The sequence below is a fragment of the Hyaloscypha bicolor genome (genome assembly GCF_002865645.1).
Source record: "Hyaloscypha bicolor E unplaced genomic scaffold K444scaffold_50, whole genome shotgun sequence".
Taxonomy (NCBI): domain Eukaryota; kingdom Fungi; phylum Ascomycota; class Leotiomycetes; order Helotiales; family Hyaloscyphaceae; genus Hyaloscypha; species Hyaloscypha bicolor.
In genome coordinates this window covers 1,026,118-1,045,922 of record NW_020194552.1, presented here as the reverse complement: position 1 = coordinate 1,045,922, position 19,805 = coordinate 1,026,118, and the positions used below count along the sequence as shown (strand labels likewise).

The following is a 19,805-nucleotide window of genomic DNA, read 5'->3' as shown; positions in this document are numbered from 1 at the left end:
TTATTACCTGAGGCCTCTTTTCTTATACTATAATACCTTTCTTATTTTATTTATACTAGTATTAAGATTAATATAATAATACTATTATATTATAGATACTAGTATAAGAGAATTGCTATTATATTAGAAGCTCTAGTACAGACCAAGTACTAGCGCCTATTAAGTATTAGTATAATTAATATACTAGTACGAGAGAGATCGGCTACCATAATACTAGGGATTAAAGAGGCTAGAGCTAGACGGGCGCTAGTATATCTATTATAGACCGGAATTAGATATCCGCTAGTATATGAAAATTGCTCTTATATTAGAAGCTCTGGCATATAAAGGGACTTAAATTAGACGGTTTTTAATAGGATTAATAAACTCATTTTAGATTAAGTATAATTAACTAAAAAGCAAGAAGTTAAAATACGTAATAATATAGTAAATCTTACAAGGCGGATTAAATTTATAACCGGAAATGCAATTTCCGGATTCTGCGATTTTTCATAGTATAATAACGAATTAAGAGATTAATATACTTTCAAAACTCATATAAATATTAAATATAATTCAAAGACTATAATAATCGAACTTCAAAAGACCTTATAAATAATTTATAGAGAAATAATTAATTCTATTACAGAAAAGGTCTTACTTAAATTTGGGAGGTTTCCCGGTTATAAATTTAATCCGCCTCGTTACTCAGAATACTCATGCCCGCTCAGGCGAGCTGCTCAGGGCGCTCAGCTTGCTCAGGTGGGTTGCTCAGAGTGCTCAGGTTACTCAGGCGACTGAGCCGAGGGTGATTAGCGCCTGAGCAAGAGCGGCAAGCTTACTAACCGCATGGGAAGCAGAAAAGAGAGAAAATTGATCGACAATACCCTTGTATTTTCCATAATTTAGTTCAACTTCCCTTACTAAAAACCACACTGTACTCACTATCTTTAATAAATATAGACACCTGTCCTCGTTCATTCCTATCTTCCAACCCCGACCTCCTCCCAACGGCCCACCAGGCATACTCCCAGCATATACTTAGCATTTACTACTAAGAAGCAGCACATAAGTAAGTTAGAATATATCTTGCTTTACTATTATTATTACTCAAGCATATGCTCGGCATATGGAACCCATATACCCTAGCATATGCTAAGCCCTAACCCCTAACCCGTAGGGCCTCAATGCTTTAATATATCCCAATGCGGGGGGCTCTCACCATCCCCCAACCCCCCGGACTGACCCTAACCCCTGACCCTAAGGCCCCTCGCAAGCTCGGGACTGACCCGAACCTTCCTAGCCCGCATAAGGAGAGCATATACACAGCATATGTCTAAAATATAATGGCCACAAAACCTATTCATTTGCTCGGCTAGCTGTCTCGCTTCCTTAAGCAATACTATGGTTCAGCTAAATAAACGAGCATATGCAGAGTTTGATAATATGGTTCAACTTAAGCGATACTATGGTTCAACTAAAACCCCTGCCCTTGCGCTGTAAGTGTAAGTACGAGCAGAAATACTTGTTAATCAAGCACTGATGCTGCCTTCAAGTCTTTGCCTAATATTTATCTGAATTTACCGCCATTTTACCCCTAATTCTCATTCCATGGGTCAACATCGCCATGAAAGATAATGCAGAAGCACGAACAATCACTACAGGAGCGATGGTATATCTCCACCACGTGCCAATAAAGTTCCTCCAATGCTGATTGAGCCCAATACAGATTATGTCCGGAACAGCAGTCAGTTCATTCTATCCGATTACATTATATCCGGGTTTTCAAGATCGGTTTAAATCTTATCCTGCCCCCGTGGTCTAAAATTGATACAGATCCAGCACCCAGATGGGAATGCGGTTATACCGTTGAAGTCATCTCCGTCTCCATGGCCGGGTCTTTTCCATGGTTGGAACTTGTCTACATACAAGAGATCGGAGGAAAGCTTCGAAATCAATCAGAGGGCAGAGAGCGGAAGATGACGCGAGTTTAGTGGAGCTTGTGAATATGAGAGATGGCCAAGGTGGAAGTTGTGCATGTAGAGGAAAAGTATTGAATTTGTATAAAGGGCTGAAGCAAAAACGGTCAACTTGATAATAGACCGAGGTCGCGGAGTAACTGCAAGAATTTGAGGTACGGTATTATATGCTGAAGGAAATATTGACCCCAATAACCAGATTAGTGAGCCAAAGGAATGCCACCGAAAAGATCGTTGCAAACATTCAAGTAATCCTCTTTCATCTGTATAAGTCTGAGTAGTTGAAACTGATCCCCGTAATGACACTCTCAGTATAGGTCACTCCGAACTTATTTAAACTCTCGCAATCGACCTCGCCGTCCTCTGTCACTGCACCTTCGCTCCTGTCCTCATTTTCTTCGCATTCAAAACGCCGAATTTCTTCGTCGAATAGATTCACTAGTGTCGAAAGCTGATTTACGTTGTCTGGGGAGATGTGCTGGTTGAGTGGCCGCGGAATGTCGTTCATGATGTCTCTCATGGTGAGAAGATGTGGGTGCAGTTCCGCAGGAACAGATAGAACCCTCTCCCATTTTCCATCCATGTCATAGATGTTGCTCAGATCTGTATATGTATCGTAAAGGACGGAGAGAATTTCTCCATAACGTTTCTCTCTCTCTAGATGTAGACAATACTGAACTGCAATCTGAGTTATACCGTGACTCAAGACAGGGTTTGCCTTCAGAGTGGTTCGAAGGACTATGAATAGTACTTCCGCTTCATGTAACCAACCCAAAGCTGAGCATCCGGAGGCAAGTCGTGTACCAAGCACCTGCACTGACCGATGATTGGTAAACATTTTACCGTCATCCTCCCAGAAAGCATCGATTAAAAAATACAAGTGTCTCTTGCCCGCTGGGGCGAGCAAACCCAACTCGCGTTCGAATGAGGCCTCTGGCCGCCATAAGTCAAGCGAGGCTTTACAAAGGCCATAAATTGTGAGTTCCAGCCAGTGCGATGAGCCACCACTTATGTACACCTTCAGCTCACACGCAAAGACGAGTAAAAGGAGACGAAATCGTTTCAAAGCACTTCGATTTCCCAGCTGCGCCGCGGATCCCTCCAGGAACATTCGAAGAGCTGAATAAAGTGGCCTGGTAGCATCTAAATCGCTCAGAGCGATAATAATCCGATGAGTGTTTAGTTTGTGAGGGAATCCTTGATATGAATTCAGGAGTCTTTCCAACGCCGATGAGACTAATATTACGTCAAAACGCGTGAGACATCCCCTCACCATGTGGCCATCGTCAACATGGCTTGACTCCGGAATTTCCAGGTATTGACTCGCTTCCGAACGCTCGTCTTTGGAGTCTACCTCCATCTCTACCACGGAGCTTGCAAGCATTGCGCTTGATTCCATTTGCAGTTGGATCGTCGCCTACCGCCGCCGCCAACTTTTGAAGATCAGCTTTTTGTACCTCGTTGTCCTCTTCCGATAATCTCGAATGACGGTCATCACTTGAAATTGGTTTCGGCGTTTTATAGGATATGTGTTGAGGCGTTCCTATTGATGTCAGTCACATCTACCGCATTGCCTCGAGAACAAAATTCACCTGGTATAGACCGAATAACGAAAGAGTTCTCCGAATTCAGTTTCTGCTTCTTGAACATCTCGACCTTGCCGCGATCAACCACCGTCCCATTGCGACAAAATAGCGTCTCTTTTCCTTCTTCTAATTCCCTCTTCCAGGCTTTGGTTGCCATGAACTTCATCTCCTTGGCAGGGATATTCTTCTCGAACCCCCATTCCTGCAGCTTTTCTTTCCATTTGCGTTCACTGTGACATGTCACTATTGTATCAGATTTTAAAGATTCCGCACCAGTGTGAGAAATGAGTAGAGTAGAGTAGAGTAGCGGGTACTACTCATATTCTACTCAAATGAATTTCTCACTACTCATACTCTACTCAATACTCTACTCAACTACTCTAGAATATTCTAGAGTAGTTGAGTAGTATGCACGTGATTTTACACGTGATATACTAGCTTAATTGGGTAAGGCTCCGGGGTGGCCCGAGTCTAGCGCCACTGCACTGCCCAATCAAGTAGTAGCGAGGCTTGGTAAGCAAGGTAGACCCTCTACTAGCTTAATATATTCTTAGGCTTCCTTGGCTATTAAGGGCAAACTCTTCTCTCAAGGTACTCTTATTATATCTAAATTACAAAATAGACTTAATAAGAGTATAATTAAGATAATATCTTGCTTAAAAAGCTAGGGGTAATATAAAGACGAATTGTAAGAAGTAAAAAGAGAAGAAAAAAAGAAGAAAAAGAAAGATTCCGAGAAGGGAAAGCTATTTTTTTGAGGAGAAAAGTAGTATTTAAGTAGCCCTATATAAGCGCTAGCTTAAATTATATAATACTGCTTAATAGGTACCTTATTTATTTATTAATAATTAAATAAATATTGATTTATTACTTTTATATAACTTTCACGTGACTACTCTTGAGTTACTCTAGAGTAGTACTCTACTCTACTCTACTCAAGTACCATATTACGCTACTCAAACTCTACTCTACTCTACTCAAGACTACTCTAGAGTAGCTTGAGTAGCTTGAGTAGTTTTTGCCCACACTGTTCTGCACTCACCTCCAGCTGAAGTTGTGTTCTTGTTTGAAATACTGCATCGTATCCTTGAGTGTTTTGTCTTGCTCCATGTATATTCTTCGGATTTCATCTTTGTGGGATTCCCATTCCAGATTATTGCGTTCGAGAGCTGTGAGCTTGCGAGGCTGCCGCTGATCGGATGCGGACGAGGCTGGGATTTCCTCGGACATCTTTGGAAGTATACTCGGAGCCGACATGATGACTTCTTGACTTAGCACTTGAGGGAAACAAAACCTTGCGGAAAGCAGTTGAGCGTTTGTGGGTTAAGAAGCAAAGGAGGGATCGAAAGAGAATATGAAATGGAAGAGCACAGGATGGTTGGAGGGTAAGGATGATGAACCACTTAGAAAAAGGTGCAGATTTCTGAAGCCGCTTCTGAATGGACACCACGAAATGCATCCTTCCACCAAGCCACTGCCACTTCGAAAACCGAATAGGAGCTCAGCAAGAAAGGTGTAGAAAATCAGCTGCATGACTGCTCGTCACACAGTTTACGTCGATGCCACCAATAGTTGCTTATACTTTCCCAAACCTACATCTCTCAAGAATGGCTGACGTGGACCCCCACACGCTTGCCGGCGTGCAAAACAATTCTTGTCATACCAAAGCAAGACTTCCGACGTGACCTTCAAACTGAGGTGCCGATTCTGTGAGCGGGGATTGCCCTTTGGCCGCTCAAAGACGCCACCACATGTCCCCAATCACCAAATCCAATATCCCGAAGTAATGGGGAGAACAAAGGGAGATTAGTACAGGGATCGGCAAAAAGATGAGGGCAGTTTGGAAACTATTCCACTGATATAATATTCTTCTTTCCTCACGAACAGCCCGCAGAACAAAGTGGATGTGAGATCAATACTTCATTCACATATTATCGATCCAATACTCCAAAACAAAAACAACATCCAAAACGCCATGCATGGCACAACTCGCTGGCCCAAACGACTCTAACATCTTACTCAACATAAACTCCCACAACTCCACTCATCCACCTCTGTCAAGAACTACAATATCTCGCGCTCATCCATCAAATCCCACTTCCTCGCCGTCAGCTTCCTCACTTTCTTCGTTGGGCTGCTCATAATTGGCTGTCCACCCTTCAAAACAGACTCTCCGCTCATCCTCAACCTCTCCATTTCTCTTCCCACGCTCTCCATTCCCCTCTCACTCTCACCACAAACCCTTGAGTCCCGTCCAGAATAAGCTCTCGACTCTCTCAATGGCATCCTCTTGCTCGGACTCCTACTCTGAATATCGCGTCTCAACATCTCGACTTCTCTTCGCAACCGGTCATTTTCGGCTTCTAGATCAAATTCATTCTCCTTATTCTCCGACTCCTCGTCCACGGCATCAATGCTCCGCGTATAAATCTCCATCTTCTTATCCAAATGCGCCTCCCCCCTCTCCCTCTCACTCTCCCAAACAATCTTCCATCTTTGCAACTCGGATTGCATCTTCTTCTCCATCTCCATATAGCACTCCTCTCGAACCTCAGCCTCGATCTCCACAGCGCGATCTTGGAAGGATTCAAGATGTGCTTCCAACTCCATCCGAGCACTCTCGCTCTTACTCAGTTCATGGCGGAGACCGTCGATTTCCTCGGACATGCGGGCGATTTCTAGGGCTGCGATTTCCATTGTTTCGCGTTCTGTTTCGGATGGGGACATCCTGCCTCCTGCTCGAGGAGAGAAGTAGTGGCTAGCAGTTGATTGAGCGAGGATTGTGGACGTAACGGATGGAATCCGCGGAACGGTGATTTCTCGTGCGAGGGCGGAGTAGCGAAGGATTTGAGAGGTGGCATTGAAGTCTCCGAGCGGATCGGCGGTGACGATCATTATTGCCTTTTGGGGCTGGGTACGGTGAGAGGATGGGTGTGGGTGGTGGGAGTGGTAGGAGTGGGAGGGGGTTGACGGGACGGATTGTTGGGAGGTTGGGGGGAAGGAGTTGGAAAATAGGAGCTCAGTGAGCTTGCATTGGCGGAATGGGACGAGGTTTGGCTTGGGATGTTAGTATGAGAGGTGAGGGAAAGAGGATGGGAGATGGATTTACCTTCGTGGTAGAACCAAGATCAGACTGCATCTGCAGACACTGCCCAAGATACATCAAACTCTCATTAATCTTCCCCGCCTCCTGCAACGTCGCCCCCTGTGTCTTAGCGTCTCTTGCCCTCTCACTCCCAGCAAGATCAACAATGGTAAGTGCACTGCCTCCCCATTGACCAGGCATCCTGCTTCTTCTTCTCTTCTTCACTTCAACGCAGAAGAAGCCGTGGCTTCGACTGGATACACTATTGGAACCAGTGCCAGCAACGCGTCGTTCATGTAATCCTGCTTCAAGAACCATAAGTGCTTCCTTCATGGTCCCGCAAATAATCTTCCTCAGACCAGCAACAACTTTCCTATCCGGAGATTGCTCTGTAGGCTTGAACAGCAACGGTCGTCGTCGGAATTCCTTCGTTGACTTATTGGGCGAAGCAGGCGTCAACAGATCAAAGATGCGATCATTATAAACCTCATACATCGAAATCAAAATCGCGTATTCAGCGTTAGGATCCACGTCTACCAAAACATTGCTGATATCCGGCACTTGGGGTAGTTGACTCGGTCGTTGGAGGAAGTTCTTTCGTGGGGTAGGAGGTGGATAGGATTCGCCCTTGATTGGAGATTTAGTAATTGACTTCACTGCTTTTGCAAAGGTGGATTGCATGTAGGATGGGACATAGGAAGCTGGGATCGAGTAGAGGGTGGACAGAATACTTTCTGTCTCTTTCTGGTCATGGATAGACTCTTGATTCTCGCGCACTACTCTGATAGTCTTTGGACTGCTCGTCTCCAAGCCTAGCAAGGAGGGGTAGAGACCATGTGAGGTCGGATGGAACGTTGTGTTGAGAGTAGCTGTAGACGTTGATGAGGCGGAACGTACCACCATTGGAGTCGGTGCTCTGGAGCTGGCTCGGGAAGCTGCTGATGGGTCGCCGTACATTGTATCAAGAAACATTTGTGCAGACATAACTTGTGCTTCGCTAGGGTCGGAGGCTGCTACTGTTGCATGCAGGCTTGTTGTCGTATTCGGATCGAGCATTTGATTCGAAATTGAGCGGAAGAGGACGTCGAGCGCGAGTTGGGTGAGACCGCGTTGAGTTCGAGATCCGAGGATTGTGTGGCTCTGTATTATGTTAGTATCTGCCAATTTCTTGTTAGGATGGGTATCGATGCACCTTTCCGCTGCCAGTAACACCTAGCGTAGCAAGCAATCCATCGCGTCCATCACCGCCCTGGGGGCCAAGAACTCCTTCAACCAAAGGCAGCACACCAGTGCCATGGAACAGATTCAACTGTGTAGCCTCCTCTTCAAATACCGTTGTGAATGCAAATTTTTCGACTGCGCGTCGTCGATTATCGTTGGGAGGATTCAGGGTAATATGGGTTGGGAGCTCATCGTCATTCGCAGGTTCTTCGACCGAAAGAAATCGTTCGGTGGCAATTTGTTGGTTCGTTGGAGGGGGTCGCAATCGAAGATAGACTTGGAAGAGAGCGGCTTGCGATTTTTGGTCGGCCATTGCGAGGTGGTGATGTGGTTGCGAAGATGTTTGGTTGATGGCATGATATTGGGGGTTCAAAGTTGTTGATTGTTCGAAGTCAAGTTCGCTTGCGTTGTCACAACAACGGGGAAAGCAGAATATTACAAGCTGACAAGTTGTTTCTAGACATCTCAAGATTTTGCATTGAATGGTGTTAATTCGAGACTAAACGCAAATTATGTTCCTGTATACGCTATGTAATGCTATTTTAGTCTTCATAGACTCATCAAATGCTCCAAAATCGTAACATCATAAAGCCTCTCTCCCACAAATGCTTCACCAAACCATCCAAGATGCTTCCTCCACCTTACGCCTCAATCGGAACAATTCTCTTCCTTCTCCCGAACAGAGTTCCTTTCTTTGTCCCAGATCTCCCCAACTTTGACTCGCCAGGTTCACCTTTCGTCGCTCGTTCCCTCTCCTCCGCATACCCACGTCGCCGCTCCGCTCTCCCTTTCTCGATCGCTTCTTGGCTGAGATGTCCAAAGCCGTTGCGGCGTTTTGTGCAGGCTTCCATCAACGCATTCGCATCAATTAATCTTCGTGGAATGGTTTGCACGACTTGAAATATTTCCATCGGGTCATTCACGGCCTTGATTTCCGCTTCTCCAACCTTGAAAATCGTGAGCGCGATGCGGAAGAGCGTCCTGCTGCCTTCGAGGAAGAAGACATCCCAGACTCGAAGTGTCGTCTCAATTGGGAGTGTGCCGATGAAGCAGGACATGAACCAAGCAGTGGTGCAAAGGGTGATGGGAGGCAAGCGCATCGAGTGTGATGTGAATGCGGAGCCGTCAAGTTCGCCCCCAATCTTGGCCCAGATAGAAGGCATCATCTCTTTGATGCTGTTCATAAGGACGCCAAGATCGACATTTGCACCTTCGAGATTGAGTTCGTGTGTTCCAGGGAGGTAAACACGAGTAATAATGTTGAGCATCCAGAAGGATTTCTCTTCATCCATGAAGAGTAGCAGCAAGCCAGCAAGGAAATTAAGTGATTGGCAGTACCCAATCTGGGGATTATAGATGGAGAATGCTTGGAGGACTCTTCGAAGGGACTGCAAAATGGGTGTCTCTGGGTCAACGATAGTACGCTGGCTGTTGCGGGCGTCTCCTGGAGGTGGATCCGGCTTGAACTTGATGTTATCAGGGAAAGTCCGGTTCAGATCACGCTCGATGATTTCGTCGTCTGTCTCGCTGACGCTTCCAGCTGCAGCCTTTCGGACCAAATCCTCATATACCCCAGGATGTTTGGCGATCATTTCTGGGCCACCTGCGTAATAGAACCACGCTGCGCCTCTCCAGTCCGGCGGAATGCCTTTCCTGACGAAGTGTTTTACCTTCCTGGATTTGGGCGGGAATCTTTCAGGCTTCTCTGCCGGCAACCCGTTGTCCTTCATCATAGCCAGCCACTTCTTCCGTCGTCGAGCAAGATATTCTGTATATGGACCGTTCCAGGCGTCATATTGAGCTACCGAGATATGTTGATTTTTCTTCTTGAAGCCGTATCGATCCCTTGTTTCATCGAATTTTGTTGGGGGCGTACTCGTGACTGGTCGGCTTGCAGGCTTGGAGCCAAAGTAGCTCTCTTGGACGTCCATTGACCCATCCATCGCGCTGTGCCGTGGACTAGGGGTGTCCAATCCACCTGGTGTGAAGATGGTCGTGGAATCCCTGATTATTGCATGCCCCGTATTTGGCACCTCCAGCGTATCATTCATTGCCTCTTCCAGCCCCGATATCCTCTTCTGCTCCGAGCTTGCTGTCATTGGTCTCCCTCCATAGTTGTCTTCTACGCCCGAGTCTCCAAATCCACTTTCATACATCCCAATCGCATCGTCGACGCTCATCCCCTCATCCCTGCCGAAGATGGATGTTGCCGAACTGCTCTTCGTCATTACACTACTTCTCTCCGTCCCGCTCGTGCCCATGAAGCTCGAATTAGTGGTTAGCGCTGACCGGAAACTGGCTCGTATTTCCTCGCTCTCCAGACCGGTAGGTCGTGTAATAGGTTCCCGTCGGTGCGCCGAGTAATTACTATCTGGCCGACTGAGGCCCCTGCTCGGTTTGTATGCTGAATTATTAAGATTTCGCTGTCTTGAATGGATGGAATCTGCGGTCTGGTAGTCTGGGATAGAAGTCGAAGGTCGGAGGGGGTAGGCTGGGGTATGTGCAACAGAATGGGAGGATGAAGTTGAGAATCCCCTGTCTCTAGAAGAAGCAAGGTCTGTGGGGGTCTGTTCTTCATCGTGTGCTGAGAGGGGGAAGCCCGCTGGGCTGTGGATTGTGGTATTAGGTGATTCGTTTCGCCGCCGTAAACTCGGTTGTCGAGGCCGTGAGAAGTTCTCTATTAGAGGATCTGGGGTGTGTCGTTCTTGGGTGTGCGGTCCATCGGAAGAGTTGGATTTGTAGCCATTATTCAGGGCTCGTAACCGTGATGCTTCAGAGAGCTTCTTGTGGAGACTCTGTGATAGCTGTGGAGGCGTGGTGAAAGATCTTGGTCCCTCGTGATGTGAGGTGTAGGGACGGTGGTGGCTGGGCAGAGAGTCTTCTCTTGAAGGAAGAGGCGATGGCGGAAGCTGCGGAGATGTTGGAAACACTGGAGACGTGGGGCCGGAAGGTGTTGGGCTTCTGGGAGTTGTTCGAGGTTGTGCTGGATAGAGACTGAACTTCATGCTCCTTTGCCTCTTGACATCCACAGACGGGATATCGGACGTCTCAACCCCATTGTAGCCATTTGCCATGCTCATTGTTGTTCCAGGCTCGCAGCCGCACAACACTCCTCCACCAGGTCCAACGCCTGGCCGAGTTCGCGAACCCTTGTCCGTTACCTGCCACACATGTAGAGATCAATTGGCGATGCTTCCAAAAAGCGTGCGTCGGGAAGTTCGAATTGGCCCGTCAGAGGCAGAAGAATCCGAAGTCGAGAAGGAGCAGCTGCGGCTGGGTCGCGGGCAGGGCGTCGCAGATATTTGTTTGGAGATCTGCTCTGAATCCCGGATGTTTCGTCTGAGGTTGGTGGTGGTCCAAGCTGAAGCTGGGTCTGAATTTTATATTGCGCAGCGCAGCAATCTTAACAGGCGTCCCTCGACTGACGTATCACAGATTATCCAGATAATGCCGGCGAGTCATGACCGAAGTTTATTTATTTTGAAAGAACGACTATTGAGCGATGGTGCTGCTGCTTGTACAATTAGGAGTAGCGACGGAAAGGTGCATGGCCTTTGTACGAGTGGAGTTCAGTTGGGGAGATTCCGTTGGCTGCAAACGCGTTTGTTTGTTGGGTCGCGTCGAGGGACGTGATCATCGAGATTTGACGCGAACCGGGAGAGAACTGGGCCTGTTGTTTTTGAGAAAATTTGGAGAGATCTGTAAAGCATCGACTTGTCATAAATCGAGCTTGAGTTGGCTGGAAAGGACTATCAGGCGCTCTGTTTGTTGTACAGCAAAAACTCGCTATAGCGATCCCTGATATAGCGATATCCTTAGTAATACGATACGGCCGTACGGTCCCGCACTTTTTTAGCCTAAGGCTTACGATATCCTTGGCATTACGATTATCGTAAGGTTTTTCGGTCCCAACCCTTAATTTTTGGTGGTCTATCGTTCTACTTTAGCTTGAAAATGGATCAATTTATTAATACTCCAGGGCCCTCCGGTACCTCTCAGGCTCTCGATCTCACCGAATCACAGCCCCTTGATCTTACCTCTGGTTCTCTAGCCCCTGAACAGCCTAAAAAAAGACGAAGAGGCATGACAGAAGCTGATCGCCGAGCGCTACGGAGGCACAAGCAATCCCATCCTAAAGCTATACACGCTAATCTTATCAAGTGGTTCCAGGACGAGTACTACCACAAAATCAACCAGTCCACTGTTTCCCTTTGCCTTAGCACTCAATTCGATTACCTTAATACCGATATACGAAAAGATATAAGCCTTACGGGTTAGCGTTCAAGCTAATCTGATTGGCCAGATCTTGAATCGGTACTCTTTAAATAGCAGCAGAAGATGCAAAGGCAGAAGGCAATAATTACGGGCGATATTCTGAAGCAGAAGGCACATGATATCTGGTATCTTCTTCCCCAATATTGCGAGTAGCCAGAGCCCAAATGGTCTAATAGATGGTTGACCAATTTTAAGAACCGCTTCCATATCAAGGAGTTCGTTTACCATAGCAAAAGCGGTACGGCAGACATTAATAGTCCTGAGAATATCAAGCAAATACAAGAGAATCGAGATCTGGTAGCCACATACCCTCCTGAGAATGTCTTAAATATGGATAAAACTGGTTTATACTGGAAAATGTCACCAAATCATATACTAGTAACTGAGGCTAGTAATGGGGGCAAAAAAAGTAAAGAGCGAATTACTCTTACTCTTACGGTCAATGCCACAGGTACTAATAAGTGGGAGCCTTGGTTAATTGGAAAGAGTAAGAACCCTCGGTGCTTTAAGCACGTTAATCGTCGACTTTTGGGTATATAATATCGGTATAATAATTCCAAGTGGATGACTGGTATTATCTGTGTAGAATACCTCTATTGGCTCAATCGTAAGTATTCTGCTTAAGGCCGGCATATCCTTCTTTTTATGGATAATTTCTCAGGGTATGAATATGGCATTGATCTCGTTAGTGGAAAACAAGCTCTTTCTTACGTACAAGTGGAATGGCTACCTCCCAATACGATATTACATTGGCAACCAGCAGATCAGGGTATTATTAATACCTTCAAGCTTTATTATCGCAAGCAATGGGTTGGCTATATGATCAAGTAATTTGAGGCGAACAAGAATCCCAACAAAATAGTCACTCTTCTCCATGCGATTAACTAGGCAGTATATGCTTGGAATAACCACGTCAAAGCTTCTACGATTACCAATTACTGGTACAAATCAAGTCTTATCGCAAAACCTCTCCTTGGTAGAGATCTCAATGCCTATAGCGAACTGGACGAGGAATGGGCTACTCAACAAGCAAAAGACAAGGAAACCATCGAAGCCCTTTAATTGGCTATTTAGAGTACTACCCAATTCAATGATCCTCTTCCCATTAGCCAATTTATTACACTAATTGACGAGGCAATCGTGGAAGAAGAGAGTGTGACTCTGGAGGTAATTGTGAATCGCTATGCTCAGGGAGGTTCAGGGGATTAGTCTGATATAGAGCGGGAGGAGCAGGAGGAGCAGGAGGAAGAGATTAGGGAAGTGAAGCTAGCTGAAGTGATAGCTGCACTTGATTTAGTAAATCTTTATGAGAAGCAACAGGAGGATGGACAAAGTGAGGTTATACGTAAGCTTGACGCTTTGAAAGCTACGTTTACCCAAAGGAAGGTTGGGAAAGCAAAGCAGGCTTATTTAGAGCTTTCAGGAGGTACTTTACAAGTAGTGAGGCGTTAGGATTGAGAGGTTCTTTATATATCTTCAGTTCTTCCTTATTTATTATATGTGCACGTGATCCTTGATTTAACGATACCTCGGTATATCGTTAGAAAAAGGCGCTAAAATTGATATCGCTATAGCGAGTTTTTGCTGTAGTCTCAGATGTTGCAAGAAAAAGCAAGGGGGAGGGAGGGGTGAAGTGTGCCTGGGCCCAAGTTGGCCGCAGGATCTTCCGCTTTCCCGCCCATGCAAGGGGAGAGAAGTGCTGCAGAAACAGGGGAAAACAAAAGATTGATGGTTTCTTTTGGGCTTTGCTGGGGATCTGATTGCTCTCCACGGCCCGAGCACTGCATGTTAATGTGCCTGAAGGGTCTGGATGTTACAGAACGCTGATCCCGCAGACCCATGTGGAATGATAGTTCTTTATTCCCTTCGTTATGAATTCAGCGCCCATATAGAGAAAGCACCTTTCTATGCTTCGCACCCGCCAGCCCATAACGCCTTGACTTCAATGCCATTCGTGTTTTTCATCATAATTTCATTCTGCCTCCCCTCTCCCAACCCCTCCCGTTTCCCGTCCCCTAACAATGCTCTCCCTTCCTCTACTTCGCATACTTTTTTGTGTACTCCGCCGCCGTCTTATTAAACTTGGGCTTATCATTCTTGAACATCTCCGCCGCACTCGTCTCCACCGCATCATCAGGAACAGGCTCAACTAACAGGCTCTGCGTTGCAGCCAACACGCTCAAGATCTTGGAGCTCGGCTTCCAGGCCTCGGGTTTCAGGATGCCGATGCACATGCTGCCGTGCTCGTCGAAGGTCACATTCGGGTGCCAGATCCGCGTCTTGAAGTTGATCTTGGGAGGCTTGAAGGGGTAGTCGGTTGGGAGGACGAGGAGAAGTTGGAATTTGCCGCCCTGCAGAAGGCATCAGCTTCGGTCTAACGTGAAAGTGGGACTTAGGAATAGAGGGGGAGAGAATGGGACGTACAGCGTAAGGTGAACCTTCAGGACCATCCATCACGATGTTCCAGTTGTGGACATTTGACTCGTCAACGAGGCTGACTTTGATGCCTTCTGGCGGGCTCGTCGTAACCTCTGCCAACTCCTAGAAAAGTATCAGAACATACTCTTCACCTCTAGTTTATATTCTACGGTCTCGTACCTTGCCAATTCTCTTTTGTGCGGACATGATGGCGAGTCGTGTAATCAATGGTGGGTCCTTGGTGAAAAGATGCGGTGTCGAGGCCGAGGAAACGCTGTTGTCGGTGTCAAAATGGTTCTGGTAACTGAGTGATGGCGTAGAAAAGTGGGAGAGGGAGAGACGGAGTGTTAAATACCTCAGCGTTCGTCTTTATCTGTTTTGTGATGCTCAACAAGTTCACGTCACAGAAAGATGGAGAAGGAGCTTGGTCTGGGACCCTTGCTCTCTCAGCGCGCTAGTAAACGAGGCTGAAGGTTTCGAGGCGGAAATTTTGTCAGCAGATTTGGAATCAGGTGAAAGCATGAAATCTTTTGCAGTGGATGCTCAGGAAGACTGCGAGGAATATTTGGAAGACGATATTCGTTTGTGGGCTGCCAACAGTGGAAGGTGAGACAGCTGGGCTAGGACCCTTCAGCTCCAGCCGTACGTCTGTGGCTTGAAGCTCTCGATACGCTTCGGCCAGCACCTATGCTGCAAATAGGCTTCCAAGAGCCCGCCATGCAGTCTCCCATAGGCATTCATCGACTTGTGGTCTATCATACAATTCCCGGGTATCCTCAAACGCCACTGCAATTTCGATTTCGCTATTCCCTTTGTAAGACAACCACCAAGCCCATTATCCCCAGCATGACCGTTTTTAACCACGGATGTTCGCTCAGGAGAATTGTAACGTATCCGACAAATGGGATGTATGCTACGACGCTGCCAATGATGTCTTTCCGCTCTAGGTAATCTTGTCCTCGTGCGTAGAGCTCTGTGTCGTCTGCAACATTGTTGTCTCCCTTCGTCAAGAGCTTTGCTTCGTCCCTGTTTCCAATTAGCCCTTGTTCAATATAAATCCCAGCCTTACTGAATCCCCTTCCAATGCCCTCCAAAGCTCCCCTTCCCGCCCTGAGAACCCCAGAAGGAGGGTAGACTCACCCAACCCCAAACTTCCTCACAACCCGATGCACAATCGGGATATCCTTCCCCTTCACATTATACACCACGATCTCTCCCACCTTCGTCTCCTCAAACCAATTCCTATTCCATAAAAACAACAGATCTCCTCGTTGGAAGGCTGGCTCCATGGACCCAGAAAGGACGACGACAATGGGTGAGGGCGAGTCGGCGATTACAGACAAGCCTTTCCACATCATGAAGGCGGTAGAAAGAATCAGGCCGAAGTTGAGAATTTGGGCGGCTGCTTGCCGTGGGTTTTGGAGGGCGGAAAGCATGCTGGGCGTGGAGGGGCTCTGGGGGAGGGGGGAGGCTTTTGAGAGTGGTTGATGCGAATGGGGATTGGTTGGAGTTGCGCGCAGAAGAGATATTCTGGGGTGGCAGATGCGTGGAGGATATTGCAGAGAAGTAATTCAGAGCGTGGCGGAAGAATTGACAAAGGAAGGGCTGCCTGTTGGGTATTGTCGTGAACAGGTGGCTTGGTGCTGCTGCTTGAGTTGTGGACACTTTTGAGGTACGCGATTTATGCTAGATTGTGTAAGGTGGTCGGAGCTTTGTGCAAGGTCTAAGAATAACAAACCCGAATTTCGACCCCAGCTCGTCTTCAACATCTCTTACCAATTTCTGTACGTACGAATATCTCTCAAGTATTGCCTCTTTCTCAATGGAATGTATTTTGGTGGGCTATGCAGTTGGATTGACAAGCTCATTTAGAGGAAACCGCCTCGTTGGACGGTTGCTTGCGCATTTCAACGAGAGCATCCGCCGTCCAGTGACCTTTGATGAATCCCTCTACCAATCCCAATGTCTCATGGATATCAGATTATCAAATTGCGATTCCAGAGTTGGAATGTATATTGAGCCATTCTTTCTCCGAAGTTCAAGTCGATTCAAAAGTTGTTTGGCTCACTCATCGTGACTTCCTTTCTAACCGCGCGAAAAACACCTCCCGCTCCTTCCTCCTATGCTGGCACCCAAGCTAGCTTTGTTTACTTCCCATCGTTCGCTCCTCTTCCTCTCTCTGTATCCTTCTTCCTTCATCATTGGCACAACCATCAACCATCTCGCTTCTCGCAATCTCCCACCTTCGAACGAGATCGAGTTCACAGTTTTGGTTCACTGCTGCATACTTCCCTAAAGATCACGCACTCATTCCCATTCTCACAATGTCATCCTCCACTGCTCTCCTTCCCAAGGATCGCAAGAAGGATGATCACGTAGGTCATCAACTCCATCCTCAACCCATCAATTCTGACATCTGCCAGCCCATCTTCCTTCGTGTCTGCCACTCGCCATGGATCAGCATTGGCCAGAAGGCTCTCGTCGGTCTTCGAAGCTTGACTGCAGCATACCTCTTGGTCAGCTTCCTGGCGCTCATCAAGTACGAGCTCGAGCGCAACAAGGCTGGCTTGGTCACCATCTTCAAGTTCTCGAACATTGCGTGCTTCATCCAGCTTCTCTACCATGCCATCGCAGCCGTAAGTCCTCCACGCAGCAGCTCGCACATCAGCCAACTCTCTGCAGACTTACACCGTTATGCATCTCTACTACCCTCACCATGGTAGCCAACCCAAGACCTGGAAGACTCGCGTTCAGAGATTCTTGTCGCCACCCCGCCAACACTCTTCGACTCAGAACCGCACCTGGTTCAGCATCTTCTACTCTGCAGCCAACACCTTTCCACTTGTCTCCGCTGCTATTCACTGGTTTGTCCTCGTCCCAACGAAGCATGCCACCATTCCAGGTCAGTCGCTCATGCTCTGATTCTCACGATCGTCTAACTCTCGCAGGTGACCACACTTTTGGACATGGCTGGTACACAACCTTCTTCGTTCTCGACAAATATGCTATCTGTGCTGCCATTGCTTTCTTTGAGGTCTTCTTCCTCAGCAGCATCAAGCGCCAAGAGGCAAATCTCACCCTGCTGCTTCCTCACATGCAAGCTAACATTCTGCAGCCACTCGGTTGCCACCTTGCCGGACTCGTGTTCCTTGCCTTCCTCTACATTGGTTGGACCTACATCGGTTACGTTGTCGCTGACAAGTATGTGTGGTGGTTCCTTGACCACAAGCAGGTCAAGTGGGAGTATGTCGTCGCATCCTGGTTTGGATTTGCTGCCTTGACAGACATTTGTGAGTGTCATCCCCTTGCCATTAGCACATGTTAATCATTCCAGGTTTCTTTATCATTTACGGCATCGCTGGTCTTCGTGAGTTGTGCACCAAGAAGGGTGAGCACAAGAGCCGTGGTTACCAACAGCTCCCACAGTAGGCATCATGACCGTGGTTATTGATTTGGTGCGCGGTAGCTGGATTGGTATCATTAGATTGTCTGGAGGCTTTATCTGTTCCTTTTCCTTTGTCGCCACGGATTTGCTCACGTTGATTAGCAGATTGAAGACTGTCTGGGTTTGAGATTGAGTTTCGCCATCATTATCCTGTCATGGAATGCTCTTTGACAGTGTTACTCGTAAGGCCAGAGCTTCCTTGCATACTTCTTCTCTGTTGTGACCTCAATTCGCGTGGAGTGATCGTCTTCAACCGCTGGTTTCGAATTTAACATGGTCGCCGAACATGTAGCGATGTTGGCGATGTTGGTGGTGGCTCATGCAAGACCTCCATCCTTCAGCGTCACACCTGAATCTCGATCTCGCAAGTTTCAGCAATTTGAATGGAAAGATTTTTGATTCGGAAACCAGAACCAAGCACGATTTCCCCTTTCCAAAAAAACAACAACATGGCAGGCTGATTAAAGATAAGGAAAGGCGGGACAATTCTCGCGGTGCTATCGATATCTTGTTCACCGCCTCAGAACGGACATCAAAGTGAAACACTTCAAAGATAACCACACCTCCCGTCGTAACATGCTTTAATTTTGCCCACTGCGATACATATACCCAAGGAGGTGTTGAATATTCGGAGTGTGAAAATATGATGCTAGGACGTGGGAGAGGACAGGGAAGTGGGGAAGAGAAGTAGTAAAGGAGTGTTGGGCTGTGTTTGAGGAATCGGGGGTTGCAATTGGTGCTGGGGATGCTGGGGGAGTGGAATGGTTGTTTGGTGGGTTTGATTGCGGGAAGAGGAGGAAGATGGGAGAGATGAGAGAAGGAAGAGATGGGAGAGATGGCGGAGTATTGACTGAGTATGTTGGGGACGAGATGGGATGAAAGCGGGAATGAGTGGAGAATAGAATATGAGTCAAGAACAGGTCCATTTCGACAGTGAACCGTTCCTACAACAATCTCTCCTCAAAGGGATTCCCCAACCCATATTTCCTCTCAGATCAAGCCGCAAGCCCAAGTTTCTCCTCCTCAGCTCCAAGTATACGAACGGCCCGCACTGTTATCCAAATGTCCGGACTCTTGCGGCCAAGAGAGATGCACTGTGGGACGTACGGTTGGTAGCTCTGTTGACCGTTCCAAGTCGATTGTCTCGTTCCGACGGTAGTCCGAAGTGTTCGTGTCTGTTATATTTCAGCAAAATGTTAAAAGGAATAGTTCTTAGGTCTCAAACTTGGATTCCAATTGGATTTCACAGCTTTAAGACTCAGATATGCGATCCAGATGCCCAAAATGGCGACAAGTAACCCCCCAAAACCAATTGCGAGGGAGATGATTGTATCGGAGGAGGGCATGATCCATCCAGTTGTGCTTCAAGCGGTTGCATTCCAGTCGGGAGAGACGCAGAGTGGTTGAAAAAGGAGGCGATGGAGAGAAAGGCGTGGTATTAGGATTTGTGCAAGTCGATGGCACAAGGATTATTATTACCACAGGAGATGATAGCATATAGGGGGTTTCGGGGCACACTGATTATTTTGGGTTTCTTCAGCGGACTTGTCTCGATTTCTGCAGTTTGAAGCTGGCTAACAATTTGGTCAAATCAAGAAAGTTGTGATATGAATGAAGGGAGCTGCTTGCGTGTGGAATTTGAGCAATAACCATCCAGAAAAGATCTCCTTAACCCGCATATTAGCAGTTTTACCTATGAGGAGCAGGCCAGGTCTCGCTTAGCAGAAGTTCTTTTCCTGCAACCAGTCAAGTCAGGAATATTGGCATTTCCCGATCAGCGCCCGCGATCGAGTCTGAGCGCGAGGGTAACACAAGGC

The 19,805-nt window shown here is 47.2% G+C and overlaps 9 protein-coding genes across 9 annotated transcripts; 2 read left to right on the top strand and 7 right to left on the bottom strand.

Moving 5' to 3' along the window:
* Positions 1–3,551: 3,551 nt before the first annotated feature.
* On the bottom strand, positions 3,552–4,693 carry K444DRAFT_488346 (uncharacterized protein; the record flags this gene model as incomplete). The annotated part of the gene is made up of 2 exons (XM_024873164.1): positions 3,552–3,774; positions 4,587–4,693. Coding segments are annotated over 2 exons (330 nt in total), but the record flags the coding sequence as incomplete, so codon positions are not given.
* A 704-nt stretch (positions 4,694–5,397) lies between these two features.
* On the bottom strand, positions 5,398–8,188 carry K444DRAFT_556457 (P-loop containing nucleoside triphosphate hydrolase protein). Its single transcript, XM_024876745.1, has 4 exons — positions 7,822–8,188; positions 7,527–7,769; positions 6,654–7,256; positions 5,398–6,601 (listed from the first exon to the last, which is right to left on the bottom strand). Exons 1-4 carry the CDS (start codon positions 8,161–8,163, stop codon positions 5,609–5,611), a joined length of 2,181 nt encoding a protein of 726 aa, XP_024740581.1. The 5' UTR covers positions 8,164–8,188; the 3' UTR covers positions 5,398–5,608.
* Positions 8,189–8,599: 411 nt separating this feature from the next.
* K444DRAFT_498473 (RabGAP/TBC) lies at positions 8,600–10,885 on the bottom strand (the record flags this gene model as incomplete). Its single annotated transcript, XM_024873313.1, has 1 exon — positions 8,600–10,885. A coding segment is annotated over one exon (2,286 nt), but the record flags the coding sequence as incomplete, so codon positions are not given.
* Positions 10,886–11,786: 901 nt separating this feature from the next.
* K444DRAFT_609861 (uncharacterized protein) lies at positions 11,787–12,565 on the top strand. The gene has a single exon (XM_024879649.1). The coding sequence runs from the start codon at positions 11,805–11,807 to the stop codon at positions 12,126–12,128; it is 324 nt and encodes a 107-aa protein (XP_024740579.1). The 5' UTR covers positions 11,787–11,804; the 3' UTR covers positions 12,129–12,565.
* Positions 12,566–14,167: 1,602 nt separating this feature from the next.
* K444DRAFT_480730 (ubiquitin-conjugating enzyme) lies at positions 14,168–14,750 on the bottom strand (the record flags this gene model as incomplete). The annotated part of the gene is made up of 3 exons (XM_024872993.1): positions 14,168–14,476; positions 14,550–14,666; positions 14,724–14,750. Coding segments are annotated over 3 exons (453 nt in total), but the record flags the coding sequence as incomplete, so codon positions are not given.
* Positions 14,751–15,039: 289 nt separating this feature from the next.
* K444DRAFT_609858 (signal peptidase-like protein complex catalytic subunit SEC11) lies at positions 15,040–16,190 on the bottom strand. The gene is made up of 2 exons (XM_024879648.1): positions 15,684–16,190; positions 15,040–15,569 (listed from the first exon to the last, which is right to left on the bottom strand). Exons 1-2 carry the CDS (start codon positions 15,977–15,979, stop codon positions 15,347–15,349), a joined length of 519 nt encoding a protein of 172 aa, XP_024740577.1. The 5' UTR covers positions 15,980–16,190; the 3' UTR covers positions 15,040–15,346.
* Positions 16,191–16,757: 567 nt separating this feature from the next.
* On the top strand, positions 16,758–18,188 carry K444DRAFT_556446 (uncharacterized protein). The gene is made up of 5 exons (XM_024876744.1): positions 16,758–16,918; positions 16,967–17,179; positions 17,226–17,445; positions 17,492–17,833; positions 17,878–18,188. Exons 1-5 carry the CDS (start codon positions 16,868–16,870, stop codon positions 17,970–17,972), a joined length of 921 nt encoding a protein of 306 aa, XP_024740576.1. The 5' UTR covers positions 16,758–16,867; the 3' UTR covers positions 17,973–18,188.
* A 365-nt stretch (positions 18,189–18,553) lies between these two features.
* K444DRAFT_609856 (uncharacterized protein) lies at positions 18,554–18,925 on the bottom strand. The gene has a single exon (XM_024879647.1). It carries the CDS (start codon positions 18,912–18,914, stop codon positions 18,570–18,572), a length of 345 nt encoding a protein of 114 aa, XP_024740575.1. The 5' UTR covers positions 18,915–18,925; the 3' UTR covers positions 18,554–18,569.
* A 126-nt stretch (positions 18,926–19,051) lies between these two features.
* K444DRAFT_325318 (uncharacterized protein) lies at positions 19,052–19,564 on the bottom strand. Its single transcript, XM_024871915.1, has 2 exons — positions 19,214–19,564; positions 19,052–19,163 (listed from the first exon to the last, which is right to left on the bottom strand). The coding sequence occupies exon 1, from the start codon at positions 19,483–19,485 to the stop codon at positions 19,240–19,242; it is 246 nt and encodes an 81-aa protein (XP_024740574.1). The 5' UTR covers positions 19,486–19,564; the 3' UTR covers positions 19,052–19,163; positions 19,214–19,239.
* Positions 19,565–19,805: the final 241 nt, after the last annotated feature.